The sequence below is a fragment of the Leucoraja erinacea genome, chromosome 2, assembly GCF_028641065.1.
Source record: "Leucoraja erinacea ecotype New England chromosome 2, Leri_hhj_1, whole genome shotgun sequence".
Classification (NCBI taxonomy): Eukaryota; Metazoa; Chordata; class Chondrichthyes; order Rajiformes; family Rajidae; genus Leucoraja; species Leucoraja erinaceus.
Window position 1 is genome coordinate 39213640 of NC_073378.1, and position 24077 is coordinate 39237716.

General features: G+C 44.3%; 1 protein-coding gene across 2 annotated transcripts in view; it reads left to right on the plus strand.

Annotated features, from left to right (window-relative positions):
- The window catches only part of trdmt1 (tRNA aspartic acid methyltransferase 1), a 67473-nt gene that overhangs the window by 21284 nt on the left and 22112 nt on the right, over positions 1-24077 (plus strand). Inside the window, exons 2-5 of one of the 2 annotated variants that reach the window (XM_055655157.1) lie at positions 1485-1594; positions 16742-16818; positions 18403-18474; positions 20889-20954. In XM_055655157.1, coding sequence (XP_055511132.1) covers positions 1485-1594; positions 16742-16818; positions 18403-18474; positions 20889-20954 — 325 coding nt within the window. The remainder of the gene's footprint in view (positions 1-1484; positions 1595-16741; positions 16819-18402; positions 18475-20888; positions 20955-24077) is intronic. The other variant, XM_055655163.1, reaches the window with a different exon arrangement.

The window sequence follows — 24077 nt, forward strand, 5'->3', positions numbered from 1 at the left end:
CGTTATAATGAGAGTTTACTGTAATTATCAGTTATACTCAATGACCAGATCCTAATAGGATAAGGCAAAGTTTGTAGTGCAGCCTTACATAATTTGCATAGTAGTTTAGTGAAGAGGTACAGCTGTAGTTGGGATTGTCTAGCCTGATGGGTGATGGGAAGAAGCTGCACTTGAATTTGGAGGTGATGGTTCTCAGGCTTCTGTACTATCTTCCTGATGGAAGCAGCGAGATAGCAGCATGGTCAGGATGGTATGTTCTTTCAACAATTTGACTAGCTGGTGCTCAAGCACTGATTCCCTCCATGATGAGATACCACTCATCACAACGTATCGACCTGAGAAAGAGCTCTTAGCTTTTTGTATTTAACCAATTCTCAATCGGTGACAGTATATTTGTCTCCATATGTCTCTTTGCTCCATGTGCAAATTCACCACCTGAATATTTCTAGAATTTTCTGAAGCCAGTTTGTCATTCTTAGTTTTTGCACGGTTTATACATTGCAAATAGATATTTTGTTGGATTCCAAATGAAAGCATGTAGAAATAGAAAATGGTAATGTTATTCCACTTTATTCATGCAGTTTGCTGTCAGATATCTAGTTAGAGTGGCAGAATGAATATGCACAAATAGAATTAAAAAACATTGTGATTTATATCTCAGAGCTTTAAAACAAAACAGAGAACTGGATTTTTGTAGGCCACGAAAGGATATTACGTACGCACTGGAAAATTTCATCTGAAAAGATTATGTGGTGACTGATCCATAAATCTTCAAGAGTAACAGCACATTTTAACAAAGTTGTAAAGAGAACAAAACCTGACTGGAGTTTTTGTGAGAGGAATTGAATTTTTTTTTAAAGTTAAGCAAAGTTTTACTTGCAGCATTGGTCATGTGCATTTCTGGACCTTTTATTACATATAGGATGTAAAAGCACTGGAAAAAATGTTTGAAAAAATAGTGCAATGCCAGAAAGATTTGCAAAAGACTGAACTGAATTTGCAAAAGACTGAACTGAATTTTGTTTTGGTTTGAGGGGAAACATTTGGAGGTGACTGATAATGTGATAATTATTAATATCCACAAAGGGATCAAACATAAGCAGCTTCATTCAGCAAATGATGAGCACGTGGAAACTAGAACATGAAAGTTGTTGATCCATTTGATGGGAAGCATACATGAATGATAAGATAATGTAAGGGTACATTGATAGGATAAAATAATTGGGCGGAAGCAATGTGGAGATAGAAACATAGAAAATAGGTGCATGAGTAGGCCATTCGGCCCTTCGAGCCTGCACCGCCATTCGTAAATAATCTTGTACTTTGGGGGGGTTGCCATTTAATGATATACAATAGCCAGGAAAGGGGAACAAATTCTAATTAAATGAAATCCCACTGAATATGAATTTTTAACTTGGTAATTGTTATTTTTTAAAATACGGTGTCTTTATTTTGCTACAAGTCATGAATTTTCTTTGTTGCAGAAAGTTGCATCGCTGCAGAAGTTGTTGCTGCAGTTGACATCAATACTGTTGCTAATGAAGTTTATAAACACAACTTTCCTAACACTTGCATCTACCCCAAAATAATTGAAGTAAGTTGAAACTCATTTTGATACCAATATCATTGTTATTTATGCTTCATTTTGCATATTAAAAATCAATTGTACAGGTGCACAACCTTTTATCCGAAGTTCCAAATAACGAAAAGCTCCGAATAGCGGACATTTTTTCAGTCCTTGAAGAAAGGTCCTTGAAGACGTTCACCGAGGGCGGCCCGCAGAGGTGACAGCGGAACCTCCGGTCGGGCCTCGAAGAAAGGGGAACTAAATCCCCATTCATAAAAGAGAAGGTGAGGGTATTTTGCGCGGGAGGATTAATAATTAACAATCTGCTGCTGCTGCCTGCCCACTGAGTTAAAAAGTTCCCACGGTAGACTCACGATACACAGTGTATTGTGAGTCTTGCGTGGGAACTTTTTAACACAGCGGGCAGGCAGCAGCAGATTGTTGCTCCCTTCAGTTTCACCCCACCTACACCCCTCTGCTTCCCGGCCATATGTGTGACCCCTTCCCTCCCCGCCTATTGCACCGGCGCGGGGGCTTTGCACTGTCTTCACGTCGGCGATGCCAGCAGGTCAGTGCCAGTCACCGGAGACGTCAGGACCAACGGGACACCGATCCCCAGGCCCACTGCAAGCACGGAGATCCCAGAGACCCACAGCCAGCAGCAGCCCAGCCCCATTCCAACTCCAGAGGAAAACTGCAAACTGGCCGGAGACGTCAGGGCCACCAGAAGCCGCTCCCCGATGGGCCGCTACGGCGACAAGTGGCAGTTCGCCCACAGCCCGAGCTGCGCCCCCTCATCGGGACACCGACCCCCAGGCCCACTGCAAGCACGGAGATCCCAGAACAGCAACTCCAGCCCAGCCCCGCTCCAACTCCAGAGGAACACGCTCCTCGTAGGGGCAGAAGCTGATGGTGTGCAAGGCACGTCTTGTTCTTGGGGTGGCACAGCTTGGGCTGTGGGCGAATTGCCACTTGTCGCCATAGCGGCCCGTCGGGTAGCGGATTCCTCTGGAGTTGGAGGGGGAGGGGGGTATTGTGCTGTTTGATCGCCCCCTGCTATCCCAGGGACAGGGAAACACAGCGGCTTTTGAGACTGGTGGGCAATCACTTCCAAAGTTCTGCCCACATAGTCAGTACACCTCTCCTACACTGCATTTCATACAAACATTTATTCTGCAAGAAAAAACTACATTGAAGACTCAAACTCGCGACCGAGTAACTGCCGGAATCGAGGCGCAAACTCGCGACCGAGCTCGGGGATTCAAAAATGTTCAAGAATCCCCGAGCTAGGCCGCCTAAGGGCATGTAGCCCCGCTAGGGTGACATGAGTGCGAGAGGTGATTCAATGCTGCGGTCACATTTACAAATTCAGGAATTCATTTAACACACTGCATTTCATACAAACATTCATTCTGCAAGAAAAAACAACATTGAAGACTCAAACTCGCGACCGAGTAACTGCCGGGATCGAGGCACAAACTCGCGACCTTGCGGATATGAGCCGAGCACTCTACCACCGAGCCAGCCGTTAAAATCTATGCTAAAAATCTTCCATTCCGAAGGCCGAAAAATTCCGAATTACGAAAAGTGTCTGGTCCCAAGGCTTTCGGATAAAAGGTTGTGCACCTGTAGATGTTCTTGACATTTCCACATTGTGTATATTTTCTAATTTTTACGTCTGCGGTACATGCAGGTTCCCGGTTTGTGGCATATAGCAAATGATTGTATTGTCAGGTGAATTGTTTTCTGCAGGATACCTAGCTGCTAACTTGTTCTTGTGGCCACATTTATTATTTGGATGGTCCAGTTGAGTTTTTAGTCAATAGTAACCCCCAGGGTATTGCTGGTGAGGGAATAACGACCACAATACCATTGAATATCAGGATGATCATTGCGTAGTCCTTGGTGAATGGGTGATTCTGATGATACAGCTATTATTTTTTCGATGATTGAGAGCAGTAATTAACTGGATTGTACATCATAGAATTAGAGAATTCTAGCACGAAGCAACTAAACAGTCCTTCTTGTCCCCATGAACCAGAAATGGACAATCTGTTAATCTTGCTTCCCAGCTCTTTGTTCATCACTAATGTTAGGAATGCATGTGTGTAATTGCTCAATATTTAAAAAAAAATTCACCTTTTGAATACTTGCAACACATCAGTCACCTTCGAGTTCCTTGGCAGCATACATGTAGCATTCATAGCCAGCAGAGACAGAATAGCTGGATTATTTTTGGTCGTATTGTGGCCTGTGTGGCTCTTTGAAAGAACTATTTATCATCATATCATATCTATATATTACTAAAAGTCTGATCTTGAACGCTTTCTGTTGTTCTGTATATTAATGTTAGAAAAAACGTTGCCACTTACGGCTGTGATTTTTGGGCATCTTACTCAGAGTCTCCCTCCGCTGTGCAGGGCAAGAGGATTTTCCCCATCGATGAAAAATAAAAGAGTTATTAGTGTTTAAAAAATATTGAGATTCTCTCTCCTGAAGGCCACGTCCCTTCCGGAGGGACTATAAAACCCGGAAGTGTTGAGTGCCCCAGTCAGTCTCTGCAAGATGGGGGAGCGAGAGGGTCTTGTCTCTCAGTCTGAGCTGTGAATAACACTGAACACATGTCTTCTAACTGTGAGTGGTTTTACTGACCTGTCAGTGCCTTTAATGTGGTTTGAAAATATAGTTTGGAAATGCTAAAGCTATGTTGCCTTTGGTTTGGAAATGCTAAAGCTGTGTTGCCTTTGGTTTGGTAATGCTAAATCTGTGTTGCCTTTGGTTTGGAAATGCTAAAGCTGTGTTGCCGTTAGTTTGGAAATGCTAAAGCTGTGTTGCCTAATTAAAGTTGCCGTGCCTAATTAAAGTCGCCTTGCCTAATTAAAGTCGCCATGCCTAATTTAAGTCGCCATGCCTAATTAAAGTCACCTTGCCTAATTAAAGTTGCCTTGCCTTCTATATAATTAAAAGTCTAATCTTGACCACTTCCTGTTTGCGCTTTATATTGATTTTTCCCATCAATGAAAAATAAAAGAGTTATTAGTGTTTAAAAAATATTGAGCTTCTCTTGCCTGTCAATCATGCCATGAAGGACATGCCCCTTCTTGTGGGAGGGGGAGGGACGATAAAACCCAGAATTGTGGGCGTAGCTCAGTCTCTGCAAGATGGAGGAGGGAGAGGTCACAACTCGCTGTCTTTAGTGGCCTTGCACCCTGCTTGAAATGGTATGAAACGGCACTGGAATTTGGTGGCCTTGCACCCTGCTTGAAACAGAATTTGAAGAAGTAGCCGTGAGTCAACTGCCAGCCCACCAGCGTGAGTGAGTGAGCTGCCAGCACAACAGGCTTGAGTGACTGAGCCGCCAGCCCAAGAATCCATTTGGCCCACAATGTCCATACTAGCCCTCTGGAAACCAGTCCCTTCATCCCACAACACCCATACTAGCGCTCCAGAAAGCCCCCCCACACCCACTGGCCACCAATATTGGAATTGGTGGAGGTGGAATAATGCGTTGGGGGACCAGCCCTCCCGTGTGATGCTGGGACCCACCGGGTCCCACTTAGTCTAGTACTTATTAAAACTGTGTGCGTGTCATTTCGCCTTTGATTCACATCTCCTCGAAAACCCTACGCGGAAACGGGGAAATGTTTACATATTCCGGTACCTCATGATTTCAAAAATCCCCTTATATGTAAATTTGGTTAATTATTTCCCGAGTTATTTATAAAATTGTTCACAAATCAGACTTTTTTCAAATCTAACTGCTGGCCAGCTGATGACGTTACAATGCCTTTGCTGGGGGGTCACATGGCTCGTGGCCCAGCCCCACCTCCTCCCTCCCCCAGATCTGGATTAAAGCAGCTGCTGTCAATGTGCAGGCGCACTGTCTTCCATGAGTTACATCACCATTCCCCCCCCACCCCCCCGAATCAGTCATTTTTTTGCCTCCCCGACAGCCCAGTGGCTCAACACTAAGTACGCACGCGCCTTGGCTCCCGCCACGCCCAGCCCTGCCCACAGCCCAACCACTAAAAAAGAAGTCTGCTTGCGCTTCAGCTCGGGTGCTAGAAATTTGCGGCGGCTGTTATCATCGCATGGGCTGTCTATGGAGACCTGCAATTCCTCGGTTGTTCGCAGGGACACGGGGAATCATGACGCCTTTTCCTCGCTGGTGATCCCACCTGGCCCGTCACAGGAGCAGACCCCCTCTCCGGCTCCCCTGCCCGCACGTCTGTCACGCGGGTGGGTGCGCTTACCCGCGCGCAAGCGACGATTGGCAGGGCCTCCGCCGTTTTTTTTCACCGTCCTCAGCGCTGCGGGCCTCGCTCTAGTCCATGACAGTCGCAGCCGAGCTCGGGCCCGGGGCTAGATGAGGAGGCTTGTGCTCTACGACTTGGGGCAGAGAAAGAGAAAGAAAGGGGGGGGGGGGGAGAGAGGGCGGTGGAGCGAAGAAGGGAGAGGGAGGGTTGTAGTGGGGGATGGAGAAGGGGTGTGGAGAGGGGGTGGTGGAGGGGGGGGGGTGGAGAGAGGGGAGGAAAGGACCCTTCCTCTCTGCCCCCCCTCTCTGCCCCCCCCCTTCTCTGCCCCCCTCTCTGCCCCCCCTATCTTCCCCCCCCCTCTCTCCCCCCTCCCTCTCCCCCGCCTCCCTCCCCTCTCCCCCCCCCTCTCTCCCCCCTCCCTGTCTTCTCCTTTCCTCTCTGCCCCCTCCCTCTCTGCCCCCTCCCTCTCTGCTCCCTCCCTCTCTTCCCCCTCCCTCTCTGTCCCCTCCCACTCTGCCACCTCTCTCTCTGTCCCCTCTCTGCCCTCCTCTCTGCCCCTCCTCCCTCTCTGTCCCTCCTCCCTCTCTGACCCCCAACTCCCTCTCTGCCCCCCTCCCTCTATGCACCCCTCCCTCTCTGCCCCTCCCTCCCTCTCTGTACCCCCGTCCCTCTCTTCCCCCTTCCTCTCTTTGGAATCCCCCATTTCCCCCCCTCTCCCCCACTCCCCCTTCTTACCCCTTTCCTCTCTCTCTCGTCCCCCCCTCTCCCCCCCGTCTCGACCTCAGCCCTTCCTCCACCTTACCCCTCTCCCCTCCTCCTCCACATCCACCTCCCTTTCCCCCTTCTCGCCCTACTCTCCCCCAGTCCCCCCCCCCCCCCCTCTCCTCTTCCCTTTCCCCTCCTCCCTCCACCTCCCTTCCACTCTTCCCCCACTCTGCCGCTCTCCCCCTCTCTCCCCCCCTCTCTCTCTTAAACCCCTTACACCCTCCTCTCGCTCCCCCTTCCCCCCTCTGCCACCTCCACCCCTCATCCCACTCCCCTACCCCCATCTCCCCCCACTCTCATCCCCACTCCCCCCTGTGTGTGTGTGTGTGGGATGGTTAGTGTGTGTGTGACGCCGGAGCCCCCCCACAACCACGCATTGGGGGTTGGGCCCCAATGGGTCCCCCTTGGTCGAGTATACTTATTAAAAGTCTGACCTGGTACGTGTGTATATGTATGTGTATATGTGGTTGTCTTTACATCTTCGCAAAAACATTACGCGGTAACGATTACATTTTTACATTCTCTGATTGTCATTTTCCCGTCGAGGCCAGGATCACTTTATCTGAACATTTTATGCTTTATTTCTCAACATTTTCAAAATCACATTACTGATTAAAAGTCTAAAAGTCAAAAGACTTTGAAATTAAAACCACCAGCTTCAACTGATGACGTCACAATGGCTCAGCTGGCAGAGATGAGCCTCAATGAAGATTTCATCTTTCATAAGATTTTTACATATTCTGATTCACATTTTACCCCTCAAGGCAGAGATCACTTTCACTGAACATTGAATGCTGTATTTCTCGACTTAGAAACATAGACAAAAATCACAAAAAAACACTTATGTAAACCAAAAAAGTCCGGGGTCTTTCACTTCCGAATTTTATGTATTATTACTGGGCAGTGCATGTTAAGAATATGATTTATTGGTTGGATAGTTCTACCCAACAGACAGAATGGATAAAAATGGAGAAGGAGGATTGCCATCCTTGTAATATAGGAACGATCCTCTTTTCCCCAAAAAAACTGAATAACACAATATATAAGAAGAACCCAATTATATATGGTACAATAAGAATTTGGAAACAAATAAAATTATCTTTAAAATTAATAAATCTATCACTGTTAATGCCAATTGCGAACAACCCTTTATTTAAACCATCTCTTATTGATACGACATATAACCAATGGGAAAGTCTCGGAATTAGAAGGATCAGGGATATGTACGAAATGGGAAACCTACTATCATTCCAACAACTACAATTAAAATTTAAATTGAAAAACAACCAATATTTTAAATATCTTCAGATTTGCGACTTTGTGAAAAAATATATACAAGGATATCAAAAAGTAACTCCTGACTTATTGGAAGAAGCAATGAATATTGAAGCTGACTCACAAAAATTAATATCCTATTTATATAATAGTATTCTAAATATAGACCTACCATCGACAGAGGTACTTAGAGAAGAGTGGGAACGGGAATTAATGATAAAAATTACGAAGGTTAAATGGGAAAAATACCTGATATATATTCACAAATGTTCAATTAATGTAAGACATAATCTAATACAATTTAAAATTGTACATAGATTATATTATTCAAAAAACAAGATTGAACAAATTTTATCCAAATATATCCGCCACTTGTGATAAATGTCTAGCCCAAAAGGCAACCATAACACACTCCTTAGTTTCCTGCATAAAACTTTATAGATTTTGGAATGATATTTTTGAAATACTTACAAAATTATTCAAGACAAGAATGGAACCTAATACTGAAATGATTATATTTGGTGTAATGGAAGATGGGAATAAATTGAACACATCTCAAAATCTATTCCTTAACTATGGTTTAATAATAGCAAAAAAATGAATACTTAAATTTTGGAAGGGTACATCAATACCAACGCTTAAAATGTGGATTGCAAGTATGTTGGACACCGCTCATCTTGAGGAAATGCGATTCCTCCTAATGGATAAATCAGACCAATTCATAACGAGTTGGTCTCCATTCGTCGTGTGCAACACAATTGTAAAAAATAACTGTTTCAGGACTGGACGACGGTTGGTCAAGATTATAAATAATGATCTCCTTTTCTTTTTTATTTTATTTTCTTTTCACTATTTTCTCTCTCAACTTTCTTCATTTACTCGTTCTCTTTCTTCACACACTATATATTTCACATCTTTCTATCCTTTACTATCTAACTTATTTTTCTTATTCTCATCTTTTTTCAATGTAACAAAAAAAAAAAAAGAAGTTGTGCATAAAATGTATTATGAAAATATATATTAGGCATTTTGGTGCCATATGACTGTACTTACTTCTAATAAAATAAAATATTAAAAAAAAAAAGAAACATAGACAATATAGATAATAGGTGCAGGAGGAGGCCATTCGGCCCTTCAGCCCTTCGAGCCAGCACCGCCATTCATTGTGATCATGGCTGATCATCCCCTATCAATAACCCGTGCCTGCCTTCTCCCCATATCCCTTGACTCCACTAGCCCCTAGAGCTCTATCTAACTCTCTCTTAAATCCATCCAGTGACTTGGCTTCCATTGCCCTCTGTGGCAGGGAATTCCATAAATTCACAACTCTGTGGGTGAAAAAGTTTTTTCTCACCTCAGTCTTAAATGACCTCCCCTTTATTCTAAGACTGTGGCCCCTGGTTCTGGATTCTAAGACTGTGGCCCCTGGTTCTGGATTCTAAGACTGTGGCCCCTGGTTCTGGATTCTAAGACTGTGCCCCTGGTTCTGGACTTATTCCTTATTAAAGTTTTAAAAAGTCAAAATGTCTCGAATTTCAAACTGACCAGTTTCAACTGATGACGTCACAATGGCAACTTCAACTGATGACATCACAACAGATAGACTAGCAAGAGGGGTACAAAATGCTATTGCAACACGCAGGGCAAGTGCAATTGGAATTTTTTTAAACCGCACTTCTGAAGAAGGCAAGGGCAGTGCTGGAATCTTACGTTCGGGAACGGCTTGAGTTGGAGCACCACATCTCCTGTGGGGGGCTAAGGGTAGGGAACGGTTGCGTTGCGAGAGCAGACCCAATAGGTCTGCACTTGGTCTAGTATATTATATATCTATACATAACTAAAACTCTGATCTTCTTATCTTCCGGTTTGGGCAATCTTTCTATTTGCGCAAAACCGGTTCGCGATAGCATTATGAATTTTCGCCAGTTCATTCACCATTTTCCTGTGCTGCGAGTGTATCAAGTTTTGTTCCGATCGATTGAATGTCGTAAAAATTAGCGAGGTTTAAAAATCTTTAGTCTCTTCCCCTGTCACCCCCCGGGACGGTCGGCCCCTTACTGTCCCATCGTGTCTTTATTGGAGCTGAGGATGGCCGGTGGAGGTTTCCAACCGGACACAATTTTTCGGAGGGACCCGAAGCGACGCTGCCCCAAGCAGCCCAGCGTAGGAGACCCGCCCCAGCCCAGCCTAATGTCGGATCCCTGACCCAGCCCAGCGTCGGAGACCCAACCCAGCCCAGCGTGGGAGAACCAGCCCAGAGTCGGAGGCCCAGGCCAGCCCAGAGTCGGAGGCCCAGGCCAGCCCAGAGTCGGAGGCCCAGGCCTGCCCAGAGTCGGAGGCCCAGGCCAGCCCAGAGTCGGAGGCCCAGGCTAGCCCTGAGTCCGAGAACCAGCCCAACCCGGAGTCGGAGATGTTGCCGATGTCGCCAAACGGAAAGCGGAGATTCTGATCCCGGCGGCCAGCGCCCGCTGTGAGTCCCCATCGTGCTGCCAATTCCAGCCACTATCCCTCTGGTCCCCCTCGCTGGCTCCTCCCCCCCCCCCCCCCCCCCCCCCCCGGTGGAGGAGAACGACCATCGCCCACTCTGAGGCCCCATCGCACCGCCAATTTCAGCCACTACCCCTCTAGTCCCTCTCACTGGGTCCTCCGCCGCCCCCTCCCCCGTGATGCCCCTCACCCCCCCATGGCTTTTCCCTGTTTTCTTCGAGATCACTCCCCCCTCATGCAAACACCCCTCTCCCCCACACAACTCACTCCCGCCCACACACCCTCTCTCCCACGCAACCTCACTCACACACACACCACCCATCCATGCACACCCCCACACACCCACCCTCCTGCTCACAATCACCCCCCCCGCCGACACACCCCCTCCCAAACCCCACCGCCCCCACAACCTACCCGCCGCACAACACACCCTGCCCCACAAACCCCCCCCCTGCCCCACAAACCCCCCCCCCCCCCGCCCCACAACCCCCCCCCCCCCCAAAACTCCACAAACCCCCCCCGCCCCACCACACAAACCCCCCCGCTCCACAACCCCCCCCCCCACTCCACAAACCCCCCCCCCCTGCCCCACAAACCCCCCCTGCCCCACAAACCCCCCCTGCCCCACAACCCCCCCCCGCCCCACAAACCCCCCCCCCCCGCTGCAAACCCCCCCCCCCACCCACAACCCCCCCCCCCGCCCCACAAACCCCCCCCCCCTCCACAACCCCCCCCCCCCCCCACCCCCCCCCCCCCCCCCACAAACCCCCCCCTGCCCCACAAACCCCCCCCCCCACAAACCCCCCCTGCCCCACAAAACCCCCCCTGCCCCCTGCCCCCACAACTCCCCCACCCCGAACCGCTTCCCCCCTGGGTTATTCACACTACCCACACACCCTTGGTTTAATCACACTCCCCCCCCCCCCCCCCCCCCCCCCGGTCACACAGCCAACACTCCCCCCCTCCGCCTCTACCCCCCCCCCCCATCCCTCCCTCCATACCCCCCTCCCCCTCTCTCTCTACCCCCCCCCCCCTCCCTCTCTACCCCCTCCCCCCTCTCTCTCTACCCTCTCCCCCTCCTTCTCTACCCTCTCCCCTCCCTCTCTACCCCACGCTCGCTACCCCATCTCTCTCTCAACCCATCCCTCTCTACCCCCTACACCTCCCTCTCTACCCTCTCCCCCTCCCTCTCTACCCCCCGGTCTCTACCCCATCCCTCTCACCCTATCTCTCTCAACCCATCCCTCTCTACCTCCTCCCTCTCTACCTCCTCCCTCTCTATCCCTTCCCTCTCTACACCCACTCTCTACCCCCCCCCCCCCCCCCTCTCTAGACACGCCTGTGCAGTTGGGGGCTATGCTTGAGTGGATAGTGCGGGGGATGTGGAAAAGGAGCAAATGAATAATATGAATATATTATCAAGGGGGAGTTAGTGAGTGGGTGTGGGAGTGGTTAGTGTGTGTGTGTGATGCGGCAGGCACCCCCCGCTACCGAGCGTTGAGGGGATGGGACCCAATGGGTCGCCCTTGGTCTAGTTACACTTGAAGCCATCCTCCTATTTTTTTGTGTGTAATCCTATATGTCTATTGTTAAAAGGAGATGTAGGGGGCAGGTCTTTCAATCAGAGGGTGGTGGATGACTGGAAGGGGCTGCCAGGGGTGCTAGAGACAGATACAATTGTGGTGATTGAGAACTGATTAGATATGCACGCAATAGTATATTTTGAAATATGTAGAGAATTGGATCATGTAAATGAGATTAGTTTATCATGGCATCATGTTTGACTGACATTGTGGGTTGAAGGTTCCTGTGTTTTGTTCTGCGTTTTATGTTCTATTGTTCTCAAATTCCTGTCTAATTCCCTTTTGAATTTATGACGTAGGTCTTTTTGAGTATAGTATTCCAGATGCCAACAGCTCAGATTTTTTCATTCTCACCCCACTTGGGGAAAAAAAGGCGGATGGATGGATGGCCTGTGACTTTAAAATCTATGACTAGCTTTTGATCCAGTTGAAAGAGGAAATTATGTTTTGCTCTCTGTCATCGAACCACGTTGCATTTACTTCGTTTGATGACTCCAATGTCGTGTAATAGATGCCTCTTATCATTCAAAACATCTGGTCAAATTGTATCCTCTCTTAGAAACTTTACTTGTTCCCTAAAGTGTATTTGTCTAGTCTCGTCACTCTTACCAGTGATGTCTCTCTAATGTCATAATCATAGAGTGATACAGCATGGAAACAGGCCCTTAGGCCTAACTTCCCCACACCGGCCAACATGTCCCAGCTCCACTAATCCTACCTCCAAACCTGTCCTAATCATGTACCTGTCTAACTATTTCTTAAATGTTGGGATAGTCCCTGCCTCAACTACCTCCTCTAGCACCTCGTTTCATACACCCACCACCCTACTTTGGGCAAAAGACTCTGCGCATCTACCCGATCTATTCCTCTCATGATGTTATACACCTCAATAAGATCACCCTCATCCTCCTGCGCTCCAAGGAATAGAGTCCTAGCCTACTTCACCTCTCCCCATAGCTCTGACCCTCTAGTCCTGGCAACATCCTTGTAAATCATGCAAGTGCCCTTTCCAGCTGGACAAGATCTTTCTTATAACACGGTACCCAGAACTGAACACATACTCTAAATGTGGCCTCACCAACGTCTTATTCAACTGCAAAATGACCTCCCAACTTCTATACTCAGTACTCTGACTGATGAAGGTCAACGTGCCAAAAACCTTTTTGATCACCTGCACCTGCACTTCGAGATCCCTCTGCTCTGCAACACTCCCCAGAGCCCTACTATTCACTGTGTAGCTCCTGCCCATGTTAGACTTACCAAAATGCAACACTTCACATTTCTCTGTACTAAATTCCATCAACCATTCCTCAGCCCAACTGGCCAATCGATCAAGATCCTGCTGCAATTTTTCGCAACCATCTTCACTAAGTGACTTGGATTGGTAAGAGTAATGCATCGGAAACTGTTTCGTGTAAACCATCACCCAGTATGGAATAAAAAGTGCAGTTACCTCCAACTTCTGCTACCTGCCAATGGGACATTGCCATTTTCATATCACCAATTGCCCTAAGATCTCTTGGGTTTATATCATCTTTGTATTACGTCTGTTGTGCCACAACAAACATCTTGTCCTGTTGCAAGTAAGAATTTTATTGTTCTGCTTCAGCACATATGGTACTAAAACAGTCTTGACTCTTGATTATTACGCCTCCTGGACAGTATTGTAACAACAATTATCCCTAAATAATTTTTAGTTTTTCATTTTCATTTGAACTATTTCATTTCCATTTTCTTGTCCCTGATGGCTAAAATTAATTATGACACCGTGAAAATCAGGCTAGTACAGAGGAATGTGAGGTGTTGCATTTTGAGAAGTCTAACATGGGCAGCTTTGTAGTTTATCTCTAATCTTTCTTGAAAACTGGTGTTACATTAGCAGTCATCCAGTGCTCCATCACTATTCCAACATTCCATGAGGATTGAAACATTGGTGCCAATACATCAGACGTGACTGACTGCCAACTTATGATGCATTCTTTCCTGACTGGATAACACATCTTCCTTTAGTAATGCTAATCACAAACTCGCAGAAAGGTTACAGCACGGAAGGAGTTCATTTGGACCCGCCAATCTGTGCCAGCTCAATTTAACAGCGGTTGAGCCACTTCCATTCTCCTGTTTACTGCCCATATCATTGTAATATTTTTCCCTTTTAAGTACTTACTCGGTTCCCTTTGAAGCAAGGAAGGAAGGAATCCGTTTAGCCTGACAAGTCTGTACCAACGCTTTATGTCAACATTCCAGTTAGACCTGCCCTGTCTCTATAGCTTTGCAAATTCTTTCCTTATAAAAGGCAGCTCACTGGATGAAAAAAAAACAATTTAATCTGCGTCCACCATTAGCTTTAAGTTCACATTTGACACCTTGACCATTGCACCATTTAATAACAATCTCTCCTATCCATTTGCTGTTGAGCGTTTATGCTATTGCTCCTATCAAATGGAAGAGTTTCCCCCTATCTATTTTATTTATGCTCTTCATGGTTTTAAATAGTTATATTGACCCTATTTTTTGTTAGGTACATCATGAAAAGGAGCCCTTCGACACATCGAGTCCACGACGCCCAACAATCACCCATTCACATTAGTTCTATGTTATCCCACTTTCACATCCACTTCATACACCCTATTGGCAATTTCCAACCTTCCAATCTTTGGGATGTGGGAGGAAACCTGAACACCCAGAGGAAACACGTGAAAGTGAAAATTCCACACAGACCGCATCTGAGGTCAGGATCAAACCAGCGGCACCACTATGACCCGTGGTTGAGCCCTTCAACTCTGGAATCATGTCTTTTGTACCCTCTGTCCAGTTTTGGGCAATCCACTTTAGGAAAAATGGAAAGTCTGGATACAGTACTCCATGTAGCTGAGCCACTGTATGTTATAAAAGGCACATCATGATCCCTTTTCCCTGTAATAAACAAAATCTTGATTGCTTTTACAACTATTTGTCAACCTGCCTTACCGATGTAAACTAAGCACATAAACCAGTTGATCTCTGTTGTTAAACACCATTAAAAGTTCATCTACACATTTCTATTGCCCCTTCTCATTTCAACGCTGGTGCCCTGCAAGAATGCGTTCTAAGCCCCTTTCTTATACACCCACGACTGTGCAGCCAAATACAAATCCAATTTAATTTACAAAATCGCAGATGACACCACCATAGTGGGCCGGATGTCAAATAATAAGGAGATGGAATACAGGAAGGAGATTGAGAAACTCGGAAACTGGTACCAAGACAACAGCCTTTCCCTCAATGTCAGCACGCCAAAGGAGATTGGAATCGACTTCAGGAAGCGAAGCAGCACACAAACCCCAGTATACATTGACGCCAACAAAATAGAGATGGTTGATAACTTCAAGTTTGTCAGAGTAAATATCACCAGCAACTTGGCCTAGACCAGCCATATCGATGAAATCGCCAAGAAAGAAAATGTATACCTCCAGTTTCAAGGACAGTTTCTTGCCAGCTGTTATCAGGCAACTGAACCATCCTTTCACCAACCAGAGAGGTCCTGACCTACCATCTACCTCATTGGAGACCCACAGACTATCTTAAATCAGACTTTATTGGACTTTATCTTGCACTAAACGTTATTCATTTTATCCCATTTCTGTACAATGTGGATGGCGTGTTTGTAATCATGTATAGCCTTTCCATGAACTGAATAGCACACAACAAAAAGCTCTTCACTGTGCCTCGGTACATGTGACAATAATAGACTAAACTAAACTACATCTCAAAATATAACATACCACATTTCTCTTATTTAGATTGGTTTATTGTTGTCATGTGTACTTATATGCCGTGATAAACTATGTTTTGTCTAGTCAACTATCTAGTCAAATCATCTGTATCTGTTGGTCCATATAGTATTCTCTGTGTTCACTAAGCCTCAAAGTTAAAGACAGGTCTTTTTATTTTTCCTATTTTTAATCTGTTACTAACCTCCAAATAGCTTTCCTCTTGTTTAAAATACTCTTTAAAGGATTTGTTTTTGTTTGTGAAACTATGCAAAACAGTCATTTAGTACTTAATCCATGTATGTTGCCTCTATGTGAAGTTATCTCTTTAGGTCTATCTATTTCCCAACAATCATTTTACATATTCTCTGTTTAGAACATATTTTGGGGCTTACAATTAACTTGCTGGCTAATCTTCTTTCATCTTTCTTAAATTTGGCCAATTCCATCTGGTACTTTGATGTTCTGATATAGAAGATTTTGATGCAATCAATCCTCCATGAGTAATTTGGCCAGTTTCCCAATTAAAAAAAGTAGCAAGACCAGAATCATTTTGTTTTGATCTCCATCAGCAATGTAGTTTGGAAGCTAATTCCCTCATGACCACATTGGAAATCCCCCCCCCTCACCTCCCAAACTCCCAACCCCCACCTCAACTTTCAGTCTGAAGAAGAGATTCGACATAAAAGGTCACCTATTATTTTTCTTTGGAGATGTTGCGTGACCCGCTGAGTTACTCTAGCATTTTGTGTCTATGGTATAAAACAACATCTGCAGTTCCTTCCAACACTATCTGTACCTGTTATGTGACCAGTTTCTCCTAATACGTCATACTGACCTGTCTTAATTTCATCCCAGAGTAATTTGTAACTGAAACATAATTTTCATACTAATGCTGCATGGAGAAAGATTGAAAAGGGCACTGATTTCTTGAAGGCGCTTATTTGTTTGCCTGCCTTTTTTCACTCTGTCCCTCCACAAAGATTAAAATTAACCATTCTACTATTGTATAATATTATATAATACAAATATTTGAACTTTTATTTTACATATTAGGGTATGACAATGGATGAGTTCAACAAATTAGACTTTGACATGATCTTGATGAGTCCCCCTTGCCAGCCATTCACAAGGTGAGCATTTGTGTAACAATGAAGAATGAGAGAATGGGTTGCTATGAATGTCAGTGTTATACCTAATGGATCAAATGATTAGCTTGTTCATCATATGGAAATATGAAATGTAAGAAAAGATTTGCCTTGTGCTTCAAACTAAACTGTTACAACATAGATATTGGTTTAAATGAAAACAGAAAATATTTGAAATGCCCGGAACCAACAGTGGCTAACAAAGGAGGTCAAGTATAACATTAAATTGAAAAGATTAAAGATCAAGCAGCTTCTAATAATGGAGAAGGTGTTATAGCTTATCTAGCCTGATTTGCATGTATCTGGTCCACATTCTTCTACACTTCCGAGTTCTGGACTGCTCAAATCTGGGGGGGGGGGGAAGACTGACCATTCATTGTACCTATTCCAAATCATTTAGGAAAGCATAATATATATATTTGAATCAATATATTTTCGTTAAAGCTAAACCATTTAACAATTTTACTTGAGTTCTTTCAGCTTGTAACAAGCAGGATTGATGGCTGTGAACATGCTAATGTGGTGTATTTGGATTTCTGATTTGACAAGGTGCCACATAAGCGTCAATCCATCAGGTAGAAGTCTGATGGATTTTAAACTGGTTATCGTATAGAAAATACATGATTAGAATAAACAAGCCTTTTACAGATTGAAGGGTGTAATGGGTGGAGTATCCCGTGGATCAATTCTCAGCCCCCAATTAGAAAATAGAATGTAGAACCATACAGCACAGGAGTACGCTCTTCAGCCAGTTCTGTGCTGAACATGATGCTACGTTAAACTAATCTCTGCAGCCTGCATATTTTACATACCTCTACATTCCCTACATTCTCTGCATATATCCATGTGCTTATCTAAAAGCCTCTTAAACACAACTATTGTCTTTGCTTCCATAACCACCCCTGCCAATGTGTTCCAGGCACCCACCACCCTCTGTGTAAACTCTTCTGAGGAAGTAGAGGCAATGGTGTGCTTTCTTGGCTAGAACTTCAATGTGATTGGATCAGGACAAATTGTTGGTGATTTAGACTTTAGACATACAGTTTGGAAACAGGTCTTTTGGCTCACCGAGTCCACGCCGACCAGCGATCACTTTGTATACTATTACTATCCTGCACATAGAAACCAATTAACCTACAAACCGGGTGCTCCGGTTTCCTCCCACATGCCAAAGATGATTAAAAATGAAAGTGTTTCAATCACTTATTCTTCAGAATCAGAATCAGAATCAGATTTTATTCGCCAAGTATGTTTTGCAACGTACGAGGAATTTCACTGGCGTTGGTGTTGCTTCAAGGTGTTGCCTCGGGTGCGGATTTTGTGTTATATTTGCAATTGTTTTAAAATCTTGAATTACTATGACCTTCACGAGAATCTGTTGTAGCGATTGTCTTCACGAGCAGAGTGCAAAAAATTGGTTAACATCTCACTAATTATTCTGCCTGCCAAATGATTTAAATGAAAAAGAGACTTTTATTTAATTTTCATGCTTTTACATGTTGCTGATTTGAAAAGAAGCAAATCTTTGCTGCAAATATTAATTGCCCCAATGTTTTGTTTTTAAAACAGATTAGGGACACAAAAAGATGTTTTGGACTCCAGGATCAAGAGTTTTTTGTACATCCTTGACTTACTGCCAAGGTCTGAATTTATTGCTCTTTAAACCATTATTATACATAGAACAACTGAACACCTGTATTTCTTCATGTAATAAATGCTTTAAGAAAATACTGTACAAATCAAATCTAACTATGAGAAACTAGCAGTAAGTTTACTAACATCTGAAGGTAAAACCAAAAATCAAGATTTTATTTTCAGATTTGTTGTCAGGTGGGTTAATTCTCACTTAAATGATAATTAAAAGCATTTTACACATCTCCAATAATAATTTGAATAATTTTGTGCAAAATGCTTTTAATTATCATTTAAGTGCAAGCAATTTGAAGTATTGCTTGATCATGTCAAGCAGTTAGAAAAGCTTCTGCGATTAATTGAAATTGATTAGCGAAATTCCAATCACCGTCACATCATATCTTCAGGGATCTAATGTGAAACAAGCAGGACTCTGCCTGTATTAATTTTTTGATGTAGTTATGTGACATTCATCCAACCTAGCAAAGGCCAGTTAAGCAAGAGCCATCCCAGATGCTCCTTCAGTACTACACCCTCATTGCCCAGGCCATGCCTTTTGAAATACCAATTACCAGGGTTTCCTAGATTGCACAATGACAAACAAAAAAGCTTTGACTCGCAGACTTGTTGTGATCATGGGTTTCTGCAAAGTGTAAGGCAGCTGTTTGCCTGAAATAGATCAAAGATTATAAGACATAGAACAGTGCAGTACAGGAACAGACCATCAGTCTTCCAACCGCATCGTTCCCCAGCCCCGCACGGCCCGATTTTACCTTCTCCCCAAAATCCACAAACTTGACTGTCTTGGCACACCCATTGTTTCCGCTTGTTCTTCTGACACCAAACTTATTTCCACGTACCTCGACTCCATCCTATCCCCCGCCCTGGTCAAATCCCTCCCTACCTATGTGCAAGACACCTCACGCTCTCTTAATCTCCTCCATGACCTCTGTTTTCCAAGCCCCCATTCCCTCATCTTCACCTTGGATGTCCAGTCACTCTACACCTCCACCCCCCATCAGGAGGGTCTATAAGCCCTCCGTTTCTTCCTCGACTGCAGAACCAACCCATCCCCGTCTACTAATACTCTCCTCCACCTAGCGGAGCTGGTCCTTACCCTCAACAACTTTTCCTTTGACTCCTCCCATTTCCTCCAAATATCCAAGGCGTAGCTATGGGCACGCGCATGGGCCCCAGCTATGCCTGCCTCTTTGTAGGGTACGTCGAACAATCCTTGTTTGAGGCGTACCGTGACTTTATCCCCTACCTCCTGCACATGATCCACATCCCTCCAATTCTTGAATACTCATGCACCTATCTAAAAGACTCTTAAATACCACTCTCATATCTGCTTCGACTACCACCTGTGGTAGCATGGTTCAGGCACCCAAAAATCCTAGCCCGTCACATCTCCTTTAAGTTTTCTCGCTGTTGCCTTAAAACTGTGCCCTCTAGCATTGAACATTTCCACCCTGGGGAAGTTTAGGCTGCCTGCCTCTCGTAATCTTATAAACCTCTATCAGGTCTGCCCTCAGCTTCCAATGCTCCAGTGCAATTCTAATGTTTGTACAACCTTTTTGGATTGTTAATACCCATGAATCAAAGCGGCATCCTGGTAAACCTTGAATGCATCGTCTCCAAAGCCTTGTAACGGGGCAATGAGAACTGCATGAAATACTCTAAATGCGGCCTAACGAAAGTTTAATAAAACTATAATATGATTTCTTAACTCTTGTACTCAGTGCCCTAATTAATACATGCAAGCATAACATATACTCTCTGTACCACTCTATCTACTTGCTCCTTTCAGGGAACCTAGGGATTTGCACCTCAAGATCCTTCTGCACATCAGTGCTGTTAGGTGCCAGAAGAACATCCTTGCACGCCAACCCGCTGTCTTCCATGGGTAAATCGGTGCAAGACATTATGGATGATTCACCCAAGAATCTTCTGAATCTTTCCATCTTACACAAAGGAACAATACTGGCTTCTCTCTATTCCTCCAGAACCTTGCCTACTATTTTGCCTCTCTTAATTATCTGGGATTGATCACATAAGACTGAATCTTTGATCATAATCACTTCTCATAATTGTATATACTTCTAACAGGTTGTCCCTGAGCCTCTGGCGTTGCAAAGAAAACAAACCACATTTGTCCAACATCTCGTTGTAGCAATCCAGAAAACATCCTGGTGAACCTCTTCCACACTGCCTTGAAAGCCTCCATACCCTACCAGTAGTGTGGTAACCGGAGCTGCACAGAGTACTCCAATTATCGATTTCTCATTTTTAAGATATAGTTGTACTGATGAAATTCTGTGGTCATAATTATTTATAACTAAAGAACATTTCTCATTTTAATTTCATAATATGAAAGTAACACCTGAACTAATAAAGTGTTGTTATTATTTTGTTCTTTTCAGTCTTACAAAGCTTCCTAAATATATTCTTCTGGAAAATGTGAAAGGATTTGAAACTTCAGTAGCGAGGTATGAATCTATTGGAACAATACAAGTGTTTTATTTTGGTATTTACTTATTTTTATAATATTTAAAAACAAGCAATCAGCAAATGATGATGAGGTTGCATCTGACCTTTTATCGCGGAGATGTTCTGGATAACCAAACACATTATAACAGGCAATCTGTTACTTCCACACTTTGCACATTTGTGTCCCAATTAGAAACATGAATGAAAATTTTAAAGAATACTTGTGAATAATGGAAACCAATCTCTTGAGATCAAATACATTAGAAAAAATACAGCAGAGAGTTTGGTTTTAACTGTATAGAAAATAAAGCATTACTCATTGGTACTTTTTACATATCTTGCTAGTTTAAAGAACAAAGGATTGGATTTTGCAATTCAGAAAGTTGGTTGCTGTTCATTACACCAAGGCTTACTTAAAGACGCAATTTGTAGTTTCAATAACAGCTGCAGTTATTCAAAATCAGAAACTTCCTCGGATCACGGAGACATGGCTCCAGGGTGACCAAGGCTGGGAGCTGAACATCCAGGGATATTCAATATTCAGGAGGGATAGACAGAAAGGGAAAGGAGGTGGGGTAGCGTTGCTGGTTAGAGAGCAGATTAATGCAATAGAAAGGAAGGACATTAGCTTTGAGGATGTGGAATCGATATGGGTAGAGCTGCGAAACACTAAGGGGCAGAAAACGCTAGTGGGAGTTGTGTACAGGTCACCTAACAGTAGTAGTGGAGTTGGGGATGGCATCAAACAGGAAAATAGAAATGCGTGCAACAAAGGTAAAACAGTTATAATGGGTGACGTCAATCTACTTATAGATTGGGTGAATCAAATTGGCAAGGGTGCTGAGGAAGAGGATTTCTTGGAATGTATGCGGGATAGTTTTCTAAACCAACATGTAGAGGAACCAACGAGAGAGCAGGCTATTCTAGACTGGGTATTGAGTAATGAGGAAGGGTTAGTTAGCAGTCTTGTTGTGCGAGGCCCCTTGGGCAAGAGTGACCATAATATGGTTGAGTTCTTCATTAGGATGGAAAGTGACATCGTTAATTCAGAAACAAGGGTCCTGAACTTAAAGAAAGGTAACTTTGAGGGTATGAGACGTGAATTGGCCAAGATAGACTGGCGATTGATTCTTAATGGGTTGACGGTGGATATGCAATGGAAGGCATTTAAAGACTGCATGGATGAACTACAACAATTGTTCATCCCAGTTTGGCAAAAAAATAAATCGGGGAAGTTAGTGCATCCGTGGATAACAAAGGAAATCAGGGATAGTATCAAAACAAAAGATGAAGCGTACAAATTAGCCAGAAATAGCAGCCTACCAGAGGACTGGGAGAAATTCAGAGACCAGCAGAGGAGGACAAAGGGCTTAATTAGGAAAGGGAAAATAGATTATGAAAGAAAACTGGCAGGGAACATAAAAACTGACTGCAAAAGCTTTTATAGATATGTGAAGAGAAAAAGATTAGTTAAAACAAATGTAGGTCCCTAGCAGTCAGAAACAGGTGAATTGATCATGGGGAACAAGGACATGTCAGACCAATTTAATAACTACTTTGGTTCTGTCTTCACTAAGGAAGACATAAATAATCTTCCGGAAATAGCAGGGGACCGGGGGTCAAATGAGATGGAGGAACTGAGTGAAATCCAGGTTAGCCGGGAGGTGGTGTTAGGTAAATTGAATGGATTAAAGGCCGATAAATCCCCAGGGCCAGATAGGCTGCATCCCAGAGTACTTAAGGAAGTAGCCCCAGGAATAGTGGATGCATTAGTGATAATTTTTCAAAACTCTTTAGATTCTGGAGTAGTTCCTGAGGATTGGAGCGTAGCTAATGTAACCCCACTTTTTAAAAAGGGAGGGAGAGAGAAAACAGGGAATTACAGACCAGTTAGACTAACGTCAGTAGTGGGGAAACAGCTAGAATCAGTTATTAAAGATGGGATAGCAGCACATTTGGAAAGTGGTGAAATCATTGGACAAAGTCAGCATGGATTTATGAAAGGAGACCTGGGTGTCATGGTACACCATTCATTAAAAGTAGGCATGCAGGTGCAGCAGGCAGTGAAGAAGGCGAATGGTATGTTAGCATTCATAGCAAAAGGATTTGAGTATAGGAGCAGGGAGGTTCTACTGCAGTTGTACAGGGTCTTGGTGAGACCACACCTGGAGTATTGCGTACAGTTTTGGTCTCCTAATCTGAGGAAAGACATTATTGCCATAGAGGGAGTACAGAGAAGGTTCACCAGACTGATTCCTGGGATGTCAGGACTTTCATATCAAGAAAGACTGGATAGACTCGGTTTGTACTCGATAGAATTTAGAAGATTGAGGGGGGATCTTATAGAAACTTACAAAATTCTTAAGGGGTTGGACAGGCTAGATGCAGGAAGATTGTTCCCGATGTTAGGGAAGTCCAGAACAAGGGGTCATAGTTTAACGATAAGGGGGAAATCTTTTAGGACCGAGATGAGGAAAACTTTTTTCACACAGAGAGTGGTGAATCTCTGGAATTCCCTGCCGCAGAAGGTAGTTGAGGCCAGTTCATTGGCTATATTTAAGAGGGAGTTAGATGTGGCACTTGTGGCTAAAGGGATCAGGGGGTATGGAGAGAAGGCAGGAACAGGATACTGAGTTGGATGATCAGCCATGATCATATTGAATGGCGTTGCAGGCTCGAAGGGCCGAATGGCCTTCTCCTGCACCTATTTTCTATGTTTCTATGACATGCAACATATGTAAACACAGCAAGCATGTGGCTCTTCAGAAAATTGGATTGAAGAATCCTTAAGAATTTAAACTGAAATGTGAAATGTCAAATTTAATTTCTAGGTTATACACAAAAGGCAAAATAGCAGGAAAGATAAAAGTCCGGTCTCACTGCATGGACAGATTTAGCAGAGATGGCAAAATAATGGGTGGGAGCAGCCCTTCGAGTCTCATGGCATCAGATCAAATATGGGCAAAGAAATCTCCTCTCATTTACAACCTACCATCCTCCGTCAGCTGATGAATCAGTGCTCTATATTGAATGGAATGGGAAAAACCATTAAAGGTAGCCAAGGCATAGAATATACTCTGAATAGGGAACTTCAATGACCATCACCAAGAGTTGCCCAATAG